Source organism: Salvelinus namaycush, chromosome 20 (assembly GCF_016432855.1).
Source record: "Salvelinus namaycush isolate Seneca chromosome 20, SaNama_1.0, whole genome shotgun sequence".
Lineage (NCBI taxonomy): Eukaryota > Metazoa > Chordata > Actinopteri > Salmoniformes > Salmonidae > Salvelinus > Salvelinus namaycush.
Window position 1 is genome coordinate 24,916,787 of NC_052326.1, and position 25,422 is coordinate 24,942,208.

At 43.4% G+C, this 25,422-nt stretch overlaps 1 protein-coding gene across 2 annotated transcripts; it reads right to left on the bottom strand.

Annotated features, from left to right (window-relative positions):
* Positions 1-604: 604 nt before the first annotated feature.
* LOC120065144 (sortilin-like) lies at positions 605-25,409 on the bottom strand. 2 transcript variants are annotated; one of them, XM_039015914.1, is made up of 20 exons: positions 25,071-25,409; positions 10,640-10,699; positions 10,492-10,565; positions 9,697-9,799; positions 9,250-9,411; positions 8,925-8,998; positions 8,102-8,151; positions 6,610-6,737; positions 6,383-6,527; positions 6,068-6,223; positions 5,861-5,973; positions 5,630-5,732; positions 4,675-4,843; positions 4,348-4,547; positions 3,958-4,147; positions 3,559-3,675; positions 3,363-3,471; positions 3,130-3,242; positions 2,921-3,047; positions 605-2,720 (listed from the first exon to the last, which is right to left on the bottom strand). In XM_039015914.1, exons 1-20 carry the CDS (start codon positions 25,308-25,310, stop codon positions 2,706-2,708), a joined length of 2,448 nt encoding a protein of 815 aa, XP_038871842.1. In that variant the 5' UTR covers positions 25,311-25,409; the 3' UTR covers positions 605-2,705. The 2 variants fall into 2 exon arrangements, with proteins under 2 accessions (XP_038871842.1, XP_038871843.1); XM_039015915.1 differs by lacking the exons at positions 5,630-5,732; positions 5,861-5,973; positions 6,068-6,223.
* Between the last annotated feature and the right edge of the window lie 13 nt (positions 25,410-25,422).

Genomic DNA, 25,422 nt, shown 5'->3' on the forward strand with positions numbered 1-25,422 from the left:
AGAAAATTCAAATTCAGTATGGTGCACTGCACAACTTCCGGTACAATTGTCGCCATCTTCACTTTTCTGGCTGGTAGCTATAGTTTTTGTTATAAAATAGCTAGCTGTGGTTGTATGTTAGCTATATCCACAAAGATTTGCCCACGTCTACCTACTAGTTACCTGTTTTTGCGTAAACTTTAGCTTTCCATACTATTTTGGGGGTATACGGCTTGCTCACCTAAAGGCTATGCCTAAGGTAACGCTTGGAAATCCGTACCATGCATGACATTCTGATGGAACACAGAATATCACTCTTGCTCAATAGCCACCAGCCAACAGATTGTAGTTTCACTGTTTCCACACATACTTTTTTGGTTCATATAAAGTGAAAATGTAGCTATTATTTGTACGTTTTATGTGGACCACAGGAAGAGTAGCTACTGTATGTGCAGTAGTTAATGGGGATCCCAATAAACTAAACCTGATGCGCGAGTTCCTTTGAAAGTTGATTGTAAAGGAATTAAAGCGTTATAGCATAATGCCTTCTTTGGTGAAGCAGGATCAAATAGACATGACAAGAAAGTTAAACATTTAAACTATTATTTATTCAAAGAGATCAACCTATATTGCAAAAGAGGACTTTCCAAGTCTGTTTGTAAAATTGTCAATGATATATAATAACACAAGCAAACAAACTACTATACACAAGGCCTAAAATGGAACAGACTATTCCCAGAAAGATGGAAATCTGAGACAAAACATTATGTCCATTATACAGCTATCTCACAGTATAGCACTGCACCAAAACTCAGCATGAGCTGCCATTTATAATAGCTTGTTAATCAATCCTGATGGTGTGAAAAGAAAATGAGTGCCTGCAACTGCAAAAAGCAAGTACCAGTTGCAAGAGCCCAGAGTGTTTCCTGGTCAGGAAGTCTCCTAACCCTCAATTGGGTCCACTTGGAGATGGAATTACATCCACTTGGAGATGGAATCACTTCATTACACAGTAGACATGCATTAACTCCTTGATATTGTGCTTCTCAAATCTATAAAGAAAACTAGGTAACATTGTCTAATGAAATGCTTGGGACTGAAGGCCCATGATAATTTCTGCCGCTCTATGTTCTGAATATCGCTTACGTGAATAAAGCACAAGTGAATACTCAAACTGTTTTTATTTCTTAGATATGTTAGCTTATGAAATTCTGAGGTAATAAAATATATTGACAAGAAAATGTTAGGACAATTAATTTCACATAATGTGTCCACTTGCCAATTGTAAAATCAAATAATTCCCACAAACACAAACTTTGAACATAGCGCTTCTTTTGTTAAACAAGATTTCGATTAAATCATAGCCTTCATCGTAATAAAAAAAAAGAGCAATGATTCACATTTAACTTAGTAACAGGTTGACAGGGTCTGCTTTTATACCAGTATTCAAAAGTTTGTTACCATAAGTAAACTATTTGCTAACATTACATATCATTGGTTAATATATTTGAGTTCATTAATAATTACATGTATATTATTTATGAACCATTTATTATCAGACCCTTTAATCATATATACACTATGAACAATAAGCCTTACACATGTATTTGCTAAATGTAATGGTTAAATAGTTTACAAGCAGACTATACCAGACACACACATATATTTGATAATTTTTAGATTTAGCTGGGTAAACTGCTATCCAACTAGTTCACTTCAATAGCAGTGTGTGTAAAGATTGTGTAAATTAAGTTAATTTCAGCTGTCATGACTGTTTATGACATTGTTATGACATTGTTAAGTAGGCCTCATGGCAGAGGTTAAAAATGAAAGATTTTTAATTATTGCTGAAGTAATTCACTAGTACAATATGGTCTGTTCAGACTTGACAACTCATTTGCTGAGTAGTTTCCCCCATATTCCCTACCCTCTCAGTATGACAAATCAGATACATTTTCTCTGCAACACAAAATTATGAAAGTGCTTTGGTAATATAATTCAAGATGTCCACTCTAAGCACAGTAGGACAAGGTACTGTATGGTTAGCTAGTTTATGTTAATGTGGTCATACTCACTAAAGCTGGTATGAGCCTGAAAACGATAACAAATTTAGTATACGTTTTCACCTCACACATATTGTTTATGAAAATTATTATCTTTTACACTTGGTACAAAATTATTTCAGACATAACTACATTTATAACTATGTACCACTTCAGTTGAAAGCTTTCCACATCTCATTTTGTATACTGTCTCTTTCGTAGGGGTGTACCATATCAGGTACTGTACCATAGAAACTCAGTCTGATCCAGACACACCATTCCCAGTGCCACTGCTGTTGTACCCTGACTCTCTGCACCACAGCAATAGAGCGCCTGCGCCGTGAATCTGCATCAGAAAGCGTTGTGGAGAAAGGAAGGCTGCAGACACACCAAAAGCTCCTTAGGGACACAAAAGCTCTCCTCTGCGCTCCCCTCCACAGGCCCCAAGCCCACAGCCCCTGCCCCACTGCTCTCCAGCCCTCTGCAGGACATGATACATCCCTTTAGTGCCAGTGTCCTTGGGAAGGGAAGAGGTATGTAAGAACTGTTTGCAGTCATTGAGTAGGAGTGGAGTCTCAGAGCAGCTGCGGTATTAGTGGCGGCAGGAGGAGGAGGCAATGCTGGGAGGGAGTAGTCTTGGGTAGGCTGTCAGGTTGGCGGATTAAGTCTCTCGCAGCTCGCTTCTCACTCCAAGAGGTCCTGGGCGGGAAAATCCACACGTACACAGATATACGCCCACACACACACACACACACACAATGAGAGAGAGAATATCGTGAGGACAGAGGCGAGTGCATGATGCAGGACAAGAGCAGGAATGTACTAGTAATGTACTGTACACAAAATTGCTGTGTCATACAAAAACTGTGTGTGTCTGTGTATGGTAGCAGTGTGTGAACCTCATCTGAGTCTTCGTGGTAGTGTGTTTTGCCCATCTCGGTGGTGTGTGCGTCCAGTTCATCCACTCCCTCTATCCCATTGGCCTCTGCATGCTGTTGTAGCACTGAGTACCTGTGTACCAGGAACCTGAGCGAGATAACCACACAGTCACATACTGTACACACAGGGAGGACAAAGGTTAGGGAGGAGATAGGTGAGGTAAACTGACCTCCCTCCGCAGACATATTTCTTGACGAGCATAACTCCTGTGGCAGCGCTGATGAGCAGAATCACCATTACAACCACTACTATAGAGGCAGAGCTTAACAAGTTGGCCTCCGTCTGAGAGAGAGAAGGAGAGGGGTGTTAACTTAAGTCTAGAATGGTTTTCCTACTCCTTGAGCCAGACAAAGACTTTACCAGATGCTGTATCATAGCTGTAGCAGGAATGCTACCACTGACCAGGGGTTTTGGGTGAAGTGCATTGCTGATGCAGTTTCTCCTCAGATCAATCTCCTTTCTCTTAGGCTGGATCCCACCCTCACACCGGTCGCCTGGAATCTTCCGGTAGCTTTAGGATGGAGAGCAGAAGAGACGGTGAAAAATGGAAGGTGAGAGAGGGATTTTGTTTTTAGTTGTGGTGAGGTGAGTTCCTTACCCGCTGGTCTGCAGCTGTTCTGTGGTGCCGTGAAGACAGAACTCCAGAACATGGCCCTTCAGGTCTGCCTGCTCCACACACTCAGAACTGTTCTCTGCACGGTAGTACCCATAGTCACTACAACAGACAGAGACAGAGAGACAGAGAGAGAGAGAAAGATGCATATGTCAGTTGTTTGCTTGAACACAAGGAGAGATAGACAGAGAGGTGATGGTGAAAGATGGATAAGATGGGGAAGCGGGATACCTAGTCAGTTGCACAACTGAATTGCATTCAACCGAAATGTCTTCCAGATTTAACCCGACCCCTCTGAATGGGTGAGGGGAGGAAAGGGAGTCAAATAAAAGGTAAAGAGAGAGTGAGTAGTAACATAGATGGGAAGGTTTATGAGGTGCGGACCACTGGTAGTCGTCCAGTGTGCAGGGGCAGGGGGTGGGCTGGGTGGTGATGACATAATCACGTCCGTTCCAGCAGACAGAATCTTTCCTCAGCCGCAGGAAACGCTCCTTATATCCCAGAATGCATCCGTCATTGGGGTTGTTGAGGTCATCAGAGTGCGCCAACCACTGAACATAGTCTCCTTCCCCACCTGCAGGGGTACATGGAGACCAGTAAGCACAGGCACAAACGCAATCACAAGCACATCCACACGCATGCACACACACACACACACACACACACACACACACACACACACACACACACACACACACACACACACACACACACACACACACACACACACACACACACACACACACACACACAGTCCACTCACAGTCCACTCACAGTCTCTGGAGAGTAGCTGTTTGAAGTCAATAGTAACAGAGACCCAGTAGTGACTGAGGGGACCCTGCAGGCCCACTCTGTACCCCCACAGGCTGAGGTTCATGGAGTGGGCTCCAGGCTCCAATGCCAGCCCTGTGAAATACAGCGGCTCACTGGTGAAGTTATACACATGCCAACACTGGCCTTCGTCTGTGGAAAACCTGCAGGGGAGATGGAGGAGGAGGGGGAAAAGGCCTCTTAGCATCATTATCAAACACAACCTGAGTGCAAAGATTTGAAATGGCAGGACCTCCTCCATTTCTGTCTGTCTCTCTCTCTTTCACTCACTTGATCTGGTTGACGGGTGCAGATGTGTGTTCGACAGCCACCAAAAGGCCTCCAGAGTCTAGGATGGCGTAGTGGTGGGGTCCGGTTAGCGCTCTCAGCCAGGAGTAGCCTCCATCATCAGACACATACACATCAGGAGACAGCACAGACGCTGGGTCACCCACACTACCTGGAGACAGAGAAAGAGAGGGAGAGGGGAGTGAAGGAATAGGGATATGAATGTTCCATTATTCTAGTGCTCCATAGGGTGGGCCTGTGTTTGTGTTCTTTTTGGGCTCAGTGTAGATGTTCCAAGGTGGCAAAGATCCAGATGGATATTGTCATTTATTGGTGTAGTAACAAACCTCCACCTCACAACCCATGCAACCCCAAACTGATCCGTCTGTTCACACTTCTCTTGCTGGCAGAGAGAAAATGTTGCCGTTTTAAAGCTCTTTTCCTGCAATTCTACACATTTTGCCATGTCTTGTGTGTTCATATGATACTGGAGTGACTCAACAAAATCAATGGAGGCCCCTGGGCATGTAATCTGGCTATGATAACTACACTATTTAGATAGGTAAGCTGGGCTAACCAGCTACCCAAGCTAACAGGTGCTAGTGCCAGGGTTATTTGACTCTTACCCTACGAGGTCCAGAGCCTGCTGGTTTTCTGTTCTACCTGATAATTAATTGCACCCATCTGGTGTGCCAGGTGTAAATCAGTCCCTGATTAGAGGGGAATAATGAAGTGGAACTGTCTTTGAGATCCAGAGTTGAGTTTGAGGGGGCTAGTTGATAAACTGGACATTTCTGACATTGAATGACATAACTGCCCATGCACTTCCACATTTCTAAATTCCACCTTGTACAATCTACTATTACAACTCTCAACAGCAGTAAAAATGAACCCCATTCTGGGTCTGGATCCAGACCGAAATATTGAGTATGGCTGGTGTATACTGTGTGTGTGTTACCATGAGCCAGAATGAGGCCTATAGCGTTGAACTGTGTGAGGGGCAGCAGAGGGACGTTCATTTTCATAGAGATGCTGTATAAGGCGTGGATGTGCAGGCTGCACTGTAGACACACAGGGTGGGTAAGGGACAAGGACAAAACACTCATGAAATACAAAGCTTACATACAGTATTGCTAAAGCACACATATATAATCACAGGGTTGTGTGTGTGTGTGTGTGTGTGTCTCACTCGGTCCGGGCGGTTGGTGGCGGTCTCAGTGTCACAGCGGCTGTTTCGAGGCCGTTGTACCGGCCGCCACTCCCCCCCCTGGTCAAACGACACCACAGTCTCCACTGAGCCGTCTACAGAGGGAGTGGAGGGGGGGGGGTCAGACTGTATAGAAAAACACTTCAAAACGGTGCGTCTCTGTGTCTGTGTGTGGCAGTGTAGACCCACCCTCTGTGAGTACGCTGGTCATGTAGACACCCCTGAGCGAGGTGACGTTGGTGAAATCAGTGTCGCCCCCTGTGGCCGTGTAGAGGTGGCGCTCCAGAGACTTGGAGTAGAGCGTCCCTCTGTCATCTGATATGTAGATGGTCCCTATGCCAGTGTCTGTCACAATGTGTCACTAAGTAAATAAAGCTTCATAAACCATCTATTGTCATGTGGACGAAAGCTTCATCTGGGAGGATAGCAAGGGACAAGTGAGATCTTAACAAAGACACACATCTAAGAAAGAATCTTAATCCATAATTGTGTGTTCTGACTGACCTCCAGGTTCGTCTACGTGCATGAACACCATGTCGTCGCTGGCTGCCAATATGGAGTAGAACTGCTCATGGCCAACAGTAGGGAGCTGAGCCATGTTCCACACATCACCACCATCTACCGACACATGGATCATACGCTGGGTACCCTGAGGAACACACACACACATTATAACACACGCAGACTTTACTGTGGAAACGCACATACTAACGTAACACACACACACACACCGAGCCAGTCATGATGGAGGCGAAGACAAAGCATCCTCCCAGTACGAAGGAGTAGATCTTGCTGGCGATGGTCTTGATGTTCTTGCCATAGTCTAGAGACCTCTTCAGCTCCAACATGCCCTTATCATCTGAAGAGGGGAGAGGGAAAGAGACGAGTCAAAACACGTATGATTGTTATCAGTACAAAGTTTGAGATTTTTTGCTCATCTATATACACCATATATACATAATATGTGGACACTCCTTCAAATTAGTGGATTTGGCTATTTCAGCCACACCCGTTGAGGACAGGTGTATAAAATCGAGCGCACAGATATGCAATCTCCATAGACAAACATTGGCAGTAGAATGGCCTTACTGAAGAACTCAATGACTTTCAACGTGGCACAGTCATAGGATGCCACCTTTCCAACAAGTCGGTTCATCAAATTTCGGCCCCGCTAGAGCTGCCCTGGTGAACTACAAGCTCACAGAATGGGATCGCTGAGGGCTGAAGCGTGTAAAAATCATCTGTCATCGGTTGCAACACTCACTACCGAGTTCCCCACTGCCTCTGGAAGAAACGTCTGCACAATAACGGTTTGTCGGGAGCTTCATGAAATGGGTTTCCATGGCTGAGCAGCCACACACAAGGTCACCATGCTCAATGCCAAGAGTAGGCTGGAGTGGTGTAAAACCCGCTCTGGAGCAGTGGAAACACGTTCTCTGGAGTGATGAATCACGCTTCACCATCTGGCAGTCCGATGGAAGTATCTGGGTTTGGTGGATGCCAGGAGAACGCTACCTGCCCAAATGCATAGTGCCAACTGTAAAGTTTGGAGGAGGAATAATGGTCTGGGGCTATTTTTCATGGTTCGGGCTAGGCCCCTTAGTTCCAGTGAAGGGAAATCTTAACGCTACAGCATTCAATGACATTCTAGACGATTCTGTGCTTCCAACTTTGTTTCAGCATGAAAATACCCCTGTGCACAAAGCGAGTTCCATAGAGCATTTGGAAGAAATGGTTTGTCGAGATTGGTGTGGAAGAACTTGACTGGCCTGCACAGAGCCCTGACCTCAACTCCATCGAACACCTTTGGAATGAATTGGAACGCCAACTGCGAGCCAGGCCTAATCGCCCAACATCAGTGCCCAACCTCACAAATGCTCTTGTGGCTGAATGGAAGCAAGTCCCCGTAGCAATGTTCCAACATCTAGTGGAAATCCTTCCCAGAAGAGTGAAGGCTATTATAGCAGCAGAGGGGGGACCAACTCCATATTAATGCCCGTGATTTTCGAATGAGATGTTCGACGAGCAGGTGTCCCTATACTTTTGGTCATGTAGTGTATCATTGTGTGCTGTTGTGTATGGTGAATCGTGTGGCTGTGTTATTGTTAGTGCAGTCTCTCTGGACAGATGTCTGGCTCAATGATTCTACTGTTAGTGATTTATTTGTTGTTATTGGTGTTGTGTTGACATGAGGTTGTGTTACTGTAGTCATGGTCTACTCACTGCAGGATCCGTTAGAGTTTGTGGTGAAGTAGATGCTGTCCTCAGGACCCCTAGGATCACACAGACAGACGGACAGTGAGACAGACGGACGGACAGACAGACAAGAGATCTTTCCTATTCACTGGGGATTGAGGCCGGTACATTCCTCCTGACGCGTATACATGTAGCAGACTCATCCCACCGTGACACCCCTTTAAAGGAATGAAAACATCTGGTTCCCACCTGACTGAGGTGTCACTCGACTGCTGCTGAAGTGACAATATTCACCAACCCACTGTACAACTGACCTCTACCAGGAGTTGTGAAATTAATATACACTATTCTGCTGACTCCTGATTCACTGTCCTGGGAGCCCAAACTGCTTGTGTAATGCATTCTGGTCAGAGCTCCAATTGAAGCTGTGGCCACAGAGTTCCCAGAATGCTGTGCGAGGCGATGATTGTGCAGTAACTACCACATCCTGTCTCTTTGACCTGATCTGAACTTCTGTTGCTGCACTGAAACTGGAGTCAAATATGTGGTCACAACTGACAGGCAAGACAGCTGGAATAACAACAATAAAGTCAAGCTTGCACACACACACACACACACACACACACACACACACACAACTCCTGTAGCTGTTTGTTTTGCTCACACCACTGATTGGGAGAGAAAATGAGAGAAAAAGGGAGAAGGATCCGGGCGATACAGAGGTAAATGATATGCTGTTCGAGTATGGAGCTAGAGGACATAGATGTTTGTTTGGAAGTAAACAAGATCATAAAAAACATCCATTGTTACTGATTGATTAATAATGAACTGGTTAAATGGAAGCTCTCACCATCTGACCAGACACACGCTGTCATGGATCTTCCTCCAGGTGGAGCCAAAGTCTTCAGACAGCCACAGTTCCAACTGGAGGAGAGGAGAGAGGGACGAAAAAAACAGATCATATTCAAAGAGGAAAGGCAGATACCTAGTCAGTTGTACAACCGAATGCATTCAACTGAAATGTGTCTTTCACATTTAACCCAACCCCTCGGAGGCTGCCTTAATCAAGGGTTATGTGCCATGATGCTGAGGGTCAGGGATCAGAGGTTAGAGGTTAGGGTCATGTACAATGATGTTGAGGGTCAGGGTTATGGCTTAGGGTCAGGGTTATGTACCGTGATGCTGAGGGTCAGTAGCACGTTACTGTCGTTGGGGTTATACAGTGTCTGAATCAGAGGAAAGAAGGGGAGGTCCGCTGGGGAAAAACTATGTCCATAATCCAGCGAGCGGAAAATCCGGGATCCCCCTCCCTCTGACACATCACCTGTCATGATCACCTGGATGACAGAGAGACAGTGGATCAGAGGAGAACCCAGGAGATCACTAAGCGACAGAAGAGATCACCAATAGAGGGAGACATGGAACTGGCTTAGATCTGAGAAACCAGGTGCATTAAATCTCTGGGCAATCAGAGCAATTATAACTCACGTAGTAGTACCAGAGAGAAACAAAGACTAGTTCGATTACTGGAGCTGTGCATCTGTTGACTGAATCCTCTAGGTACAATCCAGTCTATACAGACAGAATATGTCTACGTAGTCATGAAGGGAAGAAGTACTGACCCTGCCAGAGTTGTCAGGACCAATGGCGATGCCAAACTCAGTCTGAACAAAGGTGTTGTTGATCAGGTGGGTCACGTCCTGGAATGTCTTTCCATAGTCCTCGCTGGGAGAGAGAGACAGGGGGGGAATGTACAAAAACCTACTGGGCACTCCCAATACAAATCAGGAATCCTTATATTAAAAGCATCATAACTCCACTATTTTTTTATTTTAATTTTAAATTTTACCCCCTTTTCTCCCCAATTTTCGTGGTATCCAATCGCTAGTAATTACTATCTTGTCTCATCGCTACAACTCCCGTACGGGCTCGGGAGAGACGAAGGTCGAAAGCCATGCGTCCTCCGAAGCACAACCCAACCAAGCCACACTGCTTCTTAACACAGCGTGCCTCCAACCCGGAAGCCAGCCGCACCAATGTGTCGGAGGAAACACCGTGCACCTGGCCCCCTCGGTTAGCGCGCACTGCGCCCGGCCCGCCACAGGAGTCGCTGGAGCGCGATGAGACAAGGATATCCCTACCGGCCAAACCCTCCCTAACCCGGACGATGCTAGGCCAATTGTGCGTCGCCCCACGGACCTCCCGGACGCAGCCGGCTGCGACAGAGCCTGGGCGCGAACCCAGAGACTCTGGTGGCGCAGCTAGCGCTGCGATGCAGTGCCCTAGACCACTGCGCTACCCGGGAGGCCAACTCCACTATTTTAAGGGTGACCCCAAAAGTTAATGTGCGATTCAATCCCTGATGAGTTGAGACTGGTAAAAATAGACCCGTATCTCCTGTATCTGGAGTTTCTGACCTGCGGTAGAGTTTAGACTGGCCAAGGCGAATCATGAAGACAGGCACCTGGAATGTGGTTAGCACCAGAAGCACCTGTGGAGATACAACACAGGCTTTACAGGTGAACACACACACACACACACACACACAGTTTACACTCTACTTACCCCTGTGCCATCTCCCACCCAGGCCAGAGACACTGAGCCACTCAAGTCATTGAAGGCATACTGCAGACAGGAGAGAAAGAGAAGGCTTATCAACATGGCTTACAAAGGATCATGAGGTACAGCACGTGTAGCGTCGTGTGGTTTACGCTAAGTGAAATCACAGGGTACAGGAAACAGTCAAATTTGACACGTGATGTCATACAGAACACAGAGGGACATTCACTTGTGTGATTCCCCTTTTCCTACTCTCCTTTATCCAAATCCTGCCTGTTCAACACAGGGAGAGTTGACCACACACACACATACACACCTCCCAGGCTGTTGCTGAGTGTCCCAACTGTCAAACAATGTTCTTTGTATGGAACTGTGAGTGTGACCTACATTCCTACTTGGCTGACAAGCTGAGAGGCCCGAGAACAAGAGAGTGACTGAGGGCCTTGTGTCCTGAAAGCAGGACAAAAACACTCTTGCGCACACAGGCCCCTAATTCTCCTGAGGGCCCCCTAAAGTTTTAGTCCAGTCTGCAGACGATGGAGAGAGAGAGACAGAGAATATGTGTGTGTGCCTTAGAGCTGATCGAGAGATTACCCCCAGAAAGAGACAGAGGGGAAAGAAAGAGAGCTAAGACAAAGAAGTCAGGTGGAGAACATAAAGAGTGTTTGTCTTACATTACCACTAATCCAGAGTTCACTTCTTCAATTCTACCCTGAATTATATCTAGTAGGTCTGTGGAGAGAGGATGCTATGGTTCCCCCACCACTAGCCTGCCTCTATGTGTTGTTTATGAGGAGAGGTAAGGCCTGGAGAGTGTCTGCTACTCTAGGAAGTCTATAAAGCCACAGGAGGCAGGCAGGCAGGAGGCAGGCAGGCAGCTCTCTGGAAACTACTAGTAAACAGGTCCAGGGGAACACATGATCGCTCCAAGTGTGAACACAAGTTTCCATCCTTTCTTCAAAAGCATCGGTTCCTCACACTCTCTCCATCCTTCCTCCTCCAAATACAGTAGATATGTTCATACAACCCCTCAATCCTTCCTTAATCCTGCTCCAAAGGAATCATCTCACTCTTCATCCCTCCTCTGAAGTGATCTGATCGACCCGGTACAACTTGAATTCAAAGACTCTTGTTGAAAACAACCCTGCCAGGTTTAAGCTGGCACGCCTGGGCACAAATAATGTTACTGTAGCAGATTGTTCATGTTATGGGGGTGGAAAGGCTTCTGCTTTTCTTAGGAGTATAATAGTACAAGACCAATGCTTGTACACCTGTGTCAAATCTAACCAAGAACGTGTTTTCTTAATTTGTTCCTCTGAACCCCTGCCAGGCTGCCTGGACAACCTATACCCTGCCCTGAGTTTCAAACCCAAAACAAAGCAGCAAGGCAGTGTGGGACAGGTCAGCCTCAGTCAGCCCAGTCAGCAGCTCCAGCTGGATGACAGGGACCAGAGGAGGTTCTGTCACAGACAGATATATTTTAACTTGGTGGGAGGGACGAGGAGTAAGAAGAGGGGGATGAGGAAGAGAGGAGACTGCCTGAGGGGATGAATTGATACCATCAACGGACAGAAGATGAGATGGAGGAGGGAGGAAAAATTATTTAATTGTCAAATACAGCTACAAACCCTGTGTCCTCACTGCCAGACAGGATGTGACCTCACAGACCAGACATGAGCTCACATCCTGTGACGAAATATTCCAGAGCTAAAGCACACACACCACTGGTATACTGTAGGGCTGGGAGGTTACAGGCCAGCACAGTGAGCCCCTTATTCTGCAGGGTTCTAGGTGTTAACAAGAGTGCTACATCAATATTTCCAGAAATAAAGGTCAAACACATGCAGGCTGTGATCTTTGAGGTCAAGCTGTGTAAATGTCATATATGGTTTGGAGGGTTGGGTATGAAGCTTAAAGGAGCAGGGAGAGAGGGGCTGCAGGGTCAGATGACAGCTGTGTCTGTACCAGAGCCATGCATTTAGAGAGTTGGGCCAACTTCTAGAATTTTGAATATTGATCTAATTTTAGACATTCAGGTACATAGCATTATTTAAATATTCCCCATTTAATGTAAATGGAATGCTAACATGGCTGCCATAGAATGTTGTGGTTTCATGTAAATGCTTCATAATGCAGAAACCTCAATGGTCCAACACTCTAAATGCATGGATCTGGCTGGTACTGTATATAGGGCTATTGCAGGTCTAGGTACAGTAAGTTTGAGGCACTGGGCTGGAGCTGAGTGAAGTGAAAGTCTGGTCCTACTTGAAGCTCAGTCAGCTATTAGCATCTGGGAGGAGACACATACACAGCCCATTACTCCACCCCTATTGAGTGAAGATGGGATAATATGGAAAAACAAAAAAAACACAGCCAACCATGAAACTTTCCTTCACCCTACATTTCTTCCTCCCCTATCCTCTTTCCTATCCCCTTCTTTCTTTATATCTAGCCGTCCAACTCTCCTTCCCCCCCTTTCTCTGCACCCTTCTCTCCGTCCCTCTCTCTATCCTCTGGACACAAACAGCACGTGGAACGTCACTGTGCTGCTTTCCTTGGTTCTGTGCTGCTGGCTGCAACCCAGCTCTGACACACACACACACACACAGGGAACAGGACATGTTTTCTCTGTACATTCTGACCACAGACCAGAGAAAAAAAAACAGCCAGCCAGCCTGACCCTCATGATGTTGTTATTGCACATTTAGACACATTCAATCAAATGACGAAGGTGAATACTACACAGAAAAAAGGTAATAAGCAGCAACATATTGCCCTAGATGCGTGGAATAATTAATTACATTTTCCTTAAATACTTCAGTTTTGTGTCTTCTCTCCTTGGATCAGAGGTCAGGGAGAGATAGTGGTGTGTGTCTGAGACTAGGAGTTTGTGCTGGACACAGATAAAGAGGTCTTTAGCCTGTGGGTTTCTCAGCCCTGGAGAGTCAGGATGTAAACATACAGCTGGATATTCAGACAGACGGTCACTGTGGTTCTGGCCAGTTAGATTTATAGGCATAATTCCATAGTTCCCACTGGTGTCAGTGACCACTTTAGTTAGCCTACATTTTACACAGATATTTGGACACTATGATGTTATGCATTACTGACAAGTTACCCTGAATAATCATAATGTATGTTGATAACACTAATGTCTTATGTAGGTAGTGTTGTTAATGGTTATTTACTGTATAACACACTGTAGACCTATATCCTTCTGTTCCTTGCTTAGGGGCATTTCCATGCAAAAAAAAAACAAAACATGAGCACGAACATGTCAAGTTCATAGGATGGAAAATGGGTCTTAGAAAACATCAAGCAGGAAAAGTCTTATTAGGTATTAGAAATACATCAGAACACAATGTTAGCGTAAAGACTCCTCCCAACTATTTTGCCATATTTACAAGGTAAAACTCTGTCGTTCTGCCCCTGAACAAGGCAGTTAACCCACTGTTCCTAGGCCGTCATTGTAAATAAGAATTTGTTCTTAACTGACTTGCCTAGTTAAATAAAAAAATAAAAAATTGTATACTGCGCTAATTTCCCTAATGTGGACAGTTTGTGTTACTACCTTACACAAGCTTTCATTTTCAAGCTATACAATTTAGTGGAATTATAAATAATAATCATTTTTACCTCAGATTGGTGATGTTAGTATAAAAGTTTAGTCATCACGATGACGTAAGATTGATTGCTTAAAACGACTCAATATCTTTGGTTCTGTACCGCTGATATTGTCAAACTGGGATGCGCAGGACTTAGAACGAGGAGTTAATGAAATGGCACAGAGCATTTGGGTGGTCTCTCTATAAAAGTCGCTGGCCACACACCAATACATTTTTTGGACAGTCAACCGTTGTCACTGTTGATATCCTATGCCGGGTCGTGATTCATTTAAGTTAACAGAAAAAGTGGTCTGTTCCCTTTGTGGTGAAATCAACAACCGACATTCCAAAATATAGATATAAGCCTTCTACAAGTTGTCATCGAACCAAGTACAGGTTGTTATTCCAAGTTTCTCTGTGGCCTTTGAATAGTGTTAGTTTAAACAGTGCTACATCCCCGTTGTGCTGAATTTAGTGTGAGATCCATGGAAGAATTAACGACTCGGTCACACTGACAGCGTCTTTTGCGTTTTGTTACACCAGAAGTACATTCATTTCCATTGGAACGATGTGTTTGCCTTACAGCATTGCCTTGCAGAGACGGCTGCAGTGTATTGTGTGTGGTGCATACGTTTGATTTATCGAACATATGCATCAAATTGTATCCGTAGACGGCTTGACAAAAATAGTAGCAGAAGGTGAATGTTGAACTTTTGTTGCACACATATCCAGATGATGCTGCGTACCATTTTGCGCTATGACGTTGTAGGTGTGATCCAGGCGTTACAAAAAAGAGTTGCGTTACAACCGCGTTGGTATTGTGTGTAGATTGATGAGAAAACATGTTTTATTCAATTTTCCAAAATGTGGAAAACATGAAGGGAGGTCTACTTTGAAAGCACCGTATACACACTACATCAAGAGAAGTATGTGGACACCTGCTCGTCGAACATCTCATTCCAAAATCATGGGCATTAATATGGAGCTGGTCCCCCCTTTAGTGCTATAACAAGATGAGCACAGGCTTTAGCCTACACATTGAACTGAATTAGCAGATCATCTTGAGACGGCGAGTCAGTCAGAAGGGGAGAAAATATAAACTTCAAAACTTCTCTCAGTAGCAAAGCTAGCTTTGCTTACTTAGCTGTCACTAAGTTACTAATGCCTTTGTTTGTTGAACTTGAATGGCAAAGACACACCCACATTAAATCACACCCCAAAGACAACTCTCATTTGGGCTTCAGTAATGACCGAACACATGCGGAATCGGTGAGTGCAGTTCACCTTTAAGATATTTTCACATTTCTCTCCCTCAACAGGAGGGAGAATAATCATAGTCGCGGGAAGTAGGGGTGCTGCAGCACCCTAGGAAAAACATACACATATATACACAGTTGAAGTCGGAAGTTTACATACACTTAGGTTGGAGTCATTAAAACTTGTTTTTCAACCACTCCACAAATTTCTTGTTAACAAACTATAGTTTTGGCAAGTCGGTTAGGACATCTACTTTGTGCATGACACAAGTACTTTTTCCAGCAATTGTTTACAGACAGATAATTTCACTTATAATTCACTGTATCACAATTCCAGTGGACCAGAAGTTTACATACACTAAGTTGACTGTGCCTTCAAACAGATGGCTTTAGAAGCTTCTGGCTTTAGAAGCTTCGGATAGGCTAATTGATATCATTTGAGTCAATTGGAGGTGTACCTGTGGATGTATTTCAAGGCCTACCTTCAAACTCAGTGCCTCTTTGCTTGACATCATGGGGAAATCAAAAGAAATCAGCCAAGACCTCAGGAAAAAATTGTGGACCTCCACAAGTCTGATTCATCCTTGGGAGCAATTTCCAAATGCCTGAAGGTACCACGTTCATCTGTACAAACAACAGGTACAAAAGTATCTATACCCATAGTGAAACGAGTCCTATATCGACATAATCGGAAAGGCCGCTCAGCAAGGAAGAAGCCACTACTCCAAAACCGCCATTAAAAAAAGCCAGACAACGGTTTGCAACTGCACATGGGGACAAAGATCGTACTTTTTGGAGAAATGTCCTCTGGTCTGATGAAACAAAAATGACTATCCATAATGACTATCATTATGATTGGAGGAAAAAGGGGGAGGCTTGCAAGCCGAAGAACACCATCCCAACCGTGAAGCACCAGGGTGGCAGCATCATGTTGTGGGGGTGCTTTGCTGCAGGAGGGACTGGTGCACTTCACAAAATAGATGGCATCATGAGGTAGGAAAATTATGTGGATATATTTAAGCAACATCTCAAGACATCAGTCAGGATGTTAAAGCTTGGTTGCAAATGGATCTTCCAAACTCAAATGATTGGCATCTTACCATTCAAACAATGAAACCTGATCTAGGATAACTTTTTAAAACATGAAATTATTTGGCTTGCTCTAAAAGGATTTGGCTAAAAGCAAATCTACCCGCTAAGCATACTTTCAAAGTTGTGGCAAGGACAACAAAGTCAAGGTATTAGAGTGGCCATCACAAAGCCCTGACCTCAATCCTATAGAACATTTGTGGGCAGAACTGAAAAAGCGTGTGCGAGCAAAGAGGCCTACAAACCTGACTCAGTTACACCAGCTCTGTCTGGAGAAATGGGCCAAAATTCACCCGACTTATTGTGGGAAGCTTGTGGAAGGCTCCCCGAAACGTTTGACCCAAGTTAAACAATTCAAAGGCAATGCTACCAAATACTAATTGAGTGTATTTAAACTTCTGACCCACTGGGAATGTGATGAAAGAAATAAAAGCTGAAATAAATCACTCTATTATTCTGACATTTCACATTCTTAAAATAAAGTGGTAATCCTAACTGACCTAAAACAGGGAATTTTTACTAGGATTAAATGTCAGGAATTGTGAAAAACTGAGTTTAAATGTATTTGGCTAAGGTGTATGTAAACTTCCGTCTTCAACTGTATACACACACACACACACACACACACACACACACACACACACACACACACACACACACACACAGTCAAAGGTTTTGCACACTCTTGGCATTCTCTCAACCAGCTTCATGAGGAAAAATCTGTCATCTAGGCAAAGGTGGCTACTTTGAAAAATCTAAAATCTATTTTGATTTGTTTAACACTTTTTTTGGTTACGACATGATTCATATGTGTTGTCAGTTTTGATGTCTTCATTATTATTCTACAATGTAAAAAAATACAAAACTTTGAATGAGTAGGTGTGTCCAAACTTTTGACTGGTACTGTATATGTGTACAGTTACAAGAACAAAAGATTATTGTGAATAGGCAAATTAATATAATAGTTTGATTAAAATGTTTACATGCTTTGCAAGGAGAACGATTTGCTTAATAATCCTTTTCCATGGACACATCTGAAATCAGGCTACCTGATGGGAATTTGACAAATGCAGAAAATCGGCAATTAAAATAATTGTTCTACCACACGTACCATGTAATTTTTGGGAAGCCTATTTGATTCTGAGCTCGGTTATATAATGTTTGAAAAGAGGGAGGCTTGCACTGCTGGTGCTAGCACATGTGCACATCAAACACACCGCTGGAACGCCGATTAAGGTCTTTACATGTCCTAATAATTTGAAAGATTGCTGAGACAACCAGGTGTTTAAATTTGCATATGCTTACTTTGATTATGACCTTACACCAATTAAGATTAGCTAAGTAAGGTGTTTACATGGCTAATGGAATACTCGGCCTACTGCCATTATCAGTTTGGTATCGGACTATTAGTGTGCGTGTACAGTAAACATACTCTGATTGGTACAGGTCAGTGGAGGCTGGTGGGAGGAGCTACAGGACGATGAGCTCATTGGAATGGCTGGAATGTGTCATGAACCAGCTCGTAGCCCGTAACAAAGAAGGAGACAACGTGGAGATAAGGAATAACAGATATATTTATTAAACAAAGTAAACTACAAACAATTAACAATGGTGTCTGTGTGTAATCAGTAGTGTTAATGAGTGGTTGTGTGCATAGATGGTGAAAATTAGGGTTGTTGAGAGGTGCCAAAACAAACAAGCCACAAAATTCCACAACCAAAAATAACAGTGTGTCTGCATGGAGCGAGTCTCCTCAATGAATGGGGTGAAGATATATTTATCCCCAGGACACACCCGAGCCCAGGTGTGTCCCATTTCGCTGACGACCCTCCCAGCTCCGCCCACCGACATCCTATTAAGGAAAACAAGAGCAAAGAGAAAGAATTCGGCAGACAGAGTGGGAGGGTTGTCACAAATGGAATTAATAGAATGTGGTTTCCGTATGTTTGATGTGTTTGATACTGTTCCATTTATTACATTCCAGCACTTACTATGAGCCCATACTCCTATAGCTCCTCCCACCAGCCTCCACTGGTACAGATTTGGTCCGCTCCAGACCAACCAAATTTGGTCTTGTTTGGGGGTGGAGCTCATTAGAATGATAGAAATATAACCAAACATGCAAAGGAGGATATTACATTTAGTTAACTTTGTGTATCTATTCAGGATACATCACCATGAAGAGAATGACATTTATAATTATGCCTTTTTGTGTAGTAGAAATTAGGGACGCATAATGTCAGTCTGTTATTATATTTCTGTTACCGGGTGTTAATCAACTTCACTTATAGTCTAATAACCAAAATATATTTTTTCAAACTCAAGGTGTCATATCAAAGCTGACACCCGATTATTTTTGTAGACATCTTTGAATCTTAATTTGGAGTAAATAATTAACAGAGTTTTGGGAAAACGTGGTCACAAACTGAGGAAGATTTTATCATTCTGTTACCAAACTTTACATCTGCACTGTACATGTATATTTGTAAAATGTTCTGTGGAAATTGTTAAACGTAGTGCTTGTGCATTGAGTCGTATGGTTTGTTTAACTTTGCAATCAATGGTTTTTGTTTGGCATACTTTTAAAGTAAAAAAAGAAATCTGAGTCAGCATCATTCTGTTACCATGGAATTTCACTTCTTGTCACTTTCTGTAACTAAGACCCTGGGCCCTCACACAGTGCTAGACCTTAGAGGTTCTAAACCTAGAGGCGCAACGTCGCAATACTTTCGGGAATTCTTCATAAAGCAGACTCGGCAGACCAGACTGAAGTTTGCCAAGTCAAGTGAAAACCTTAGCTGTTGAATTTCAGAAAAATACAAAACCTAGATTCAAGCCAATCTCTTAAGTAGCTGAAATGTTCGTTGCTACAATCTCGTGAAAGAGAAAAACTGACACTTTTCATCAAAACAACTTTATATTGAAGTTGTGCCTTTGATTTGACTGTCTGCACATGCGCAGTTCGGTGCGACACGGCCATTAGACCTGATGACGTGTTTCTGCGCATGACATCACCTACAAGTATGATCAGAGATTTCTATTGGAGAAGCAGATTCTGCAAATCGTCATATTGTACTATCTTTGGCTACACTGTGTTGGAACATACTGTCGCACACACTCTCCTCTTTAAATGAGCCATGTCAACTGTTCGTTTGTTGCACAATGCTATGGAAACCAAAAAGAGGCATTGACTGAATCAATTATCTCTCTGGTATTTAGGGGTGTAAGTCTCTCACGAATTGTAACAGACTTTTATGACTAGCAAGTGAGCCGAGGCTTGTGTTGTCTTGACACAGAAGATTCAGCCCTCGCCACAAACCTAAAAAAAAATACTGGCCCCCTGTGCCTTGTCTTGGCCAGTCAGCCTGCTCTTATAGCAGATAGACTCACTGGAGGTCTGAGAGAAACATGTGGGGAATGTTTATGAGGGAGCACAGGCTAGTGTGGATAGGAGGTGGTGGGTGGACCACACTGCCAATAGGAGTGCTTTTTCCATGGTCAAAAGGAGCTTCAGGTGTTCCAACTCTAGCACATTCACTCACTGATCTGACAACACAAAGACCATCAAGTACTTAGTTGTGGCATTTCACAGAATTCTAGAACATTCCTCTGGCCGTATTCGTATTTGTCTACCATGAAAACACCAGGACTGTACTGAACTGGCTGTTCTGCTCCTAAAAACACTTCCTGCTTCCCTGAGGACAAAGAGAGCTGGAGAGACGGCCAAATTAAGTTACCGCTGGGTTTCAAAGCTCCTGTGAGTTGGAAGGGGGTAGAGAATGCACTGGGAAGGCCATTTTAACTGGAGATGGGCTAAGCTGGTTTACTGTGGGATTACCAGAGAGAGATTGTTTATGGAGTTGGGAGGAACTTCTAAGTGTCCATTTGGGAAGTCATCAAGACTCGGGCCGAGGGGGTTTGAGAACATTTGGAGAGAGGTCGAGAGAGGTTTGGATGGTGTTTGTAGCATATCTCATTGGCTGGAGGGTTCAGGTCAGGTCCATATGAGAGATCATAATTCCATAGCAAACTGGGTTAGGGTGTGGGCCTTGAGGCATATCTCAGTGCAGGGACTTTTCTGCCAGAGAAACCCTTGGGCGGCCGCCTATGAGTTTTTTGGGGGCGCCTAAGTTCAAAACTGTGAAATATATACAGAATGAGTCAAAAGTTAACACACCTACTCATTCTGAATACTTTACAAATGCACTTCTACTTTGTAGAATAATAGTGATGACATCAAAACTATGAAATAACACATATGGAATCATGTAGTAACCAAAAAAAGTGTTCAACAAATCAAAATATATATTATATTTGAGATTCTTCAAAGTAGCAACCCTTTGCCTCGATGACGGCTTTGCGTACTCTTGGCATTCTCTCAACCAGCTTCATGAGGCAGTCACCTGGAATGCATTTCAATTAACAGGTGTGCCTTATTAAAAGTTAATTTATGGAATTTCTAGCATTCTTAATGCATGAGCCAATCAGTTGTGTTGTGACAAGGTATGGGGTGGTATACAGAAGATAGCCCTATTTGATTAAAGACCAAGTCCTTATTTTGGCAAGAACAGCTCAAATAACCAAAGAGAAACGACAGTCCATCATTACTTTAAGACATGTCAGTCAATGCGCAATGATGCGCTATGATGAAACTGGCTCTCATGAAGACCGTCACAGGAAAGGAAGACACAGAGTTACCTCTGCTGCAGAGGATAAGTTCATTAGAGTTACCTGCCTCAGAAATTACAGCCCAAATAAATGCTTCACAGAGTTCAAGTAACAGACACATCTCAACATCAACTGTTCAGAGGAGTTGACCTTCATGGTCGAATTGCTGCAAAGAAACCACTACTAAAGGACACCAATAAGAACAAGAGACTTGCTTGGGCCAAGAAACACGTGCAATGGACATTAGACCAGCAGAAATCTGTCCTTTGGTCTGATGAGTCCAAATTTGATATTTTTGGTTTCAACTGCCATGTCTTTGTGAGAGAGTACAGAGTAGGTGAACTGATGATCTCTGCATGTGTGGTTCAAGACTGTTGGAAAAGCATTCCAGGTGAAGCTGGTTGAGAGAGTACGAAAAGCTGTCATCAAGGCAAAGGGTGGCTACTTTGAAGTATATTTTGATTTGTTTAACACTTTTTGGGTTACTACATGATTCAATGTGTTATTTCATAGTTTCGATGTCTTCACTAGTATTCTACAATGTAAAAAATAGTAAAAATAAAGAAAACTCTTTGAATGAGTAGGTGTGTCCAAACTTTTGACTGGTACTGTATACACAAACGCACATACGGAAAGTATTCAGACCCCTCGACTTGTCCCACATTTTGTTACGTTACAGCCTTATTCTAAAATGGATTAAATAGTTTTTTCCCCTCAATCTACACACAATACCCCTTAATGACAAGGCAAAACTGGCCTTTAGACATTTTTGCAAGTGTATTAAAAATAGAAAACTGAATTATCACATTTACATACAGTTGAAGTCGGAAGTTTACATACACCTTAGCCAAATACATTTTAACTCCGTTTTTCACAATTCCTGACATTTAATCCTAGTACAAATTCCCTGTCTTAGGTCAGTTAGGATCACCACTTTATTTTAAGAATGTGAAATGTCAGAATAATAGAGAGAATGATTTATTTCAGCTTTTATTTCTTTTATCGCATTCACAGTGGGTCAGAAGTTTACATACTCTCAACTGAGTCAGGTTTGTAGGCCTCTTTGCTCGCACACACTTTTTCAGTTCTGCCCACAAATTTTCTATAGGATTGAGGTAAGAGCTTTATGATGGCCACTCCAATACCTTGACTTTGTTGTCCTTAAGCCACTTTGCCACTTTGAAAGTATGCTTGGGGACACTGTCCATTTGGAAGACCCATTTGCGACCAAGCTTTAAACTTCCTGACTGATGTCTTGAGATGTTGCTTCAATATATCCACATAAATTCCCTTCCTCATGATGCCATCTATTTTGTGAATTGCACCAGTCCCTCCTGCAGCAAAGCACCCCCACAACATGATGCTGCCACCCCCGTACTTCACGGTTGGGATGGTGTTCTTCGGCTTGCAAGCATTCCCCTTTTTCCTCCAAACATAACGATGGGCATCTTCACAAGGTCCTTTGCTGTTGTTCTGGGGTTGACTTGCACTTTTCGCACCAAATTACATTCATCTCTTGGAGACAGAACGTGTCTCCTTCCTGAGCGGTATGACGGCTGCGTGGTCCCATGGTGTTTATACTTGCGTACTATTGTTTGTACAAATGAACATGGTACCTTCAGGTGTTTGGAAATTGCTCCCAAGGATGAACCAGACTTGTGGAGGTCTACATTTCTTTTCTGAGGTCTTGGATGATTTAATTTGATTTTCCCATGATGTCAAGCAAAGAGGCACTGAGTTTGAAGGTAGGCCTTGAAATACATCCACAGGTACTCCTCCAATTGACTCAAATGATATCAATTAGCCTATCAGAAGCTTCTAAAGCCATGATATCATTTTCTGGAATTTTCCAAGCTGTTTAAAGGCACAGTCAACTTAGTGTATGTAAACTTCTGACCCACTGGAATTGTGATACAGTGAATTATAAGTGAAATAATCTGTCTGTAAACAATTGTTGGAAAAATTACTTGTGTCATGTACAAAGTAGATGTCCTAACCGACTTGCCAAAACTATAGTTTGTTAACAAGAAATTTGTGGAGTGGTTGAAAAACTAGTTTTAATGACTCCAACATAAGTGTACGTAAACTTCCGACTTCAACTCAGCATTGAGTCACATTTGCAGGGCCCACAACCCACTCCACTAAACACACAGAGAAGCCATGTGGAGTCTGGGCTGCAAGAGTGTTCTAGTAGGCCAACAGCAGAGCCAGAGGCATCACAGCGTATGGGGCGGGTTAGCCCAGACAAACACTGCCATTTTTGCTGCTCCTCATAAGGCCACATTTAGCCTGAGTTAGCGGTGGCTTACACTATAACCCCATTAGCATCTGCCTTCAACTGGCTGAACAGAATCACCTGACTCCTCAGTGACAGAGGCAGGCCAGTGTTGACTGATAGGGAAATAAATACTGACAAAATGTTACAGGGGTTTGCATTTCCTCTCCACCTCAATCATGGCATGCATGCAGTGTGCTAACTTTTTGTCAGTCTCAGAACATGATACTTACATAGTTTGTTTCATGTTGCAAACAGTAATGAAACACTATGTCCCTTTTTCTACTGCATCACAGTGGAGCAGAGCGGAGCAGTGAACTGCACAGAGAGCATCCACTCAAAGGAGACCCTGCTAGTGTACAGTCATATGAACTCACACCAAAACTGCTGCTTACAGACAGCAATTTACATTCCCCAACACACCTTTTTCTGCAATACAGGCAACCACTCTGGCTGCTATAACCAGCTCTGTTAACAGAAAGACGTGATGCAAAGCAACATGCCCAGCAACAGTAGGTTAAAACATAAGTAATCATGATGATTTGAGCAATGTTTGGCCCATAGACATCCTAAGCCATCATTGTTCTCATTCAGTCAGTCTATACTTTACTATAAATATACTGGCCTTCAATTATGTTCAATATGTTTTTTTAGGGTCTGGGGGTGATAATGAAATTAGACTTTTTGTGTATTTAAATCACAGCATATATTACCAAACTATACAGAGACAGGCCTACCGAATGTAGGAGACTGATGCCACAATATGATCCGTCCTCTATCAATAATGGATGCATTATGAGAAACCGGAATGCATATTCACTCCACCTGACCCTTTGCTGTAGGGTACTCCTTGGGTCAAACTCACTTTGACTGAATCCCTAGTAGAAACAATAGCAAAGCAGGTACCCTGCCCGTTTTGGTAAAAAGCTGAGGGATGGGCCTGGAGAATTGTAACCACTCTCAAATTCATTTACAGAGCTATGGATGCAAGGACTGACCATCCATGATATCAAATGTGTCGTTTTAACCATGTTTTGAGGCTATACAGCAAGGGGGGTGGGGGTTACATTTACTTTGTTTTGGAGTAAAACAAGCTTTTTAGGTTCTATGGGGTCGACAGTTGGAGAACACAATTTATAAATGCCTCGAGTTTAGTTCAAGTATCAATGGGTATATATCGTCAATTTATAAATAAAGAATATGCAGCAACTAAGGATTGTAGCTTTAAGACAGTCTAACTCTTGTCAGAATATGCAATAAAGTTCATCCTTCTAATCAATCAGTCAATTAGGAATGTATAGCCCACGTGGTGATGAGAACCATGAGTCAATATCACCACAGCAGTCTGTAAGGTCACAAATGACAGATTATCACAATGGATTTGACCATTCCTCAATCAAATCCCTGAGAGAAATGTGATTATTTTCGCTGTGGTGGGATATCTGGGTTGCAGCCAACACAAATCAATGACAATGTGCAGTTTTATGACGTTTTATTTTATATTTTACAAGCAACAGACTATGATAATACAAAAAAAAACTTACGGTGTGTGTGTTATTTTTCAGCGTGGACTCGAATCCCGTTAGAGATTTGCACGTCTCTCCGTCGGGGTCAGTGCTCCGTTTGTTAAGGTTGTGTCCAGACAACACCGGCGAATCTCTCGGTCGCGGGGTCTTCGCGAACGTTGTGTGTGCCCCGCCGAAGAAGTTGGCTTTCTTACAGAAATCCTCGCATAGCGCATAGGTAAATAACCAGACAACAGCGATGCTATACAGCGGAGTCATATTCGCAAGTCTGAGTTGTGTTGCTAAAAATCAATTTAGTAATCCGTTTCTATTATCACCAACTGTATTTAGACTACCCCACGTAGGCGGCGGCATACACAGTGTTCATCTG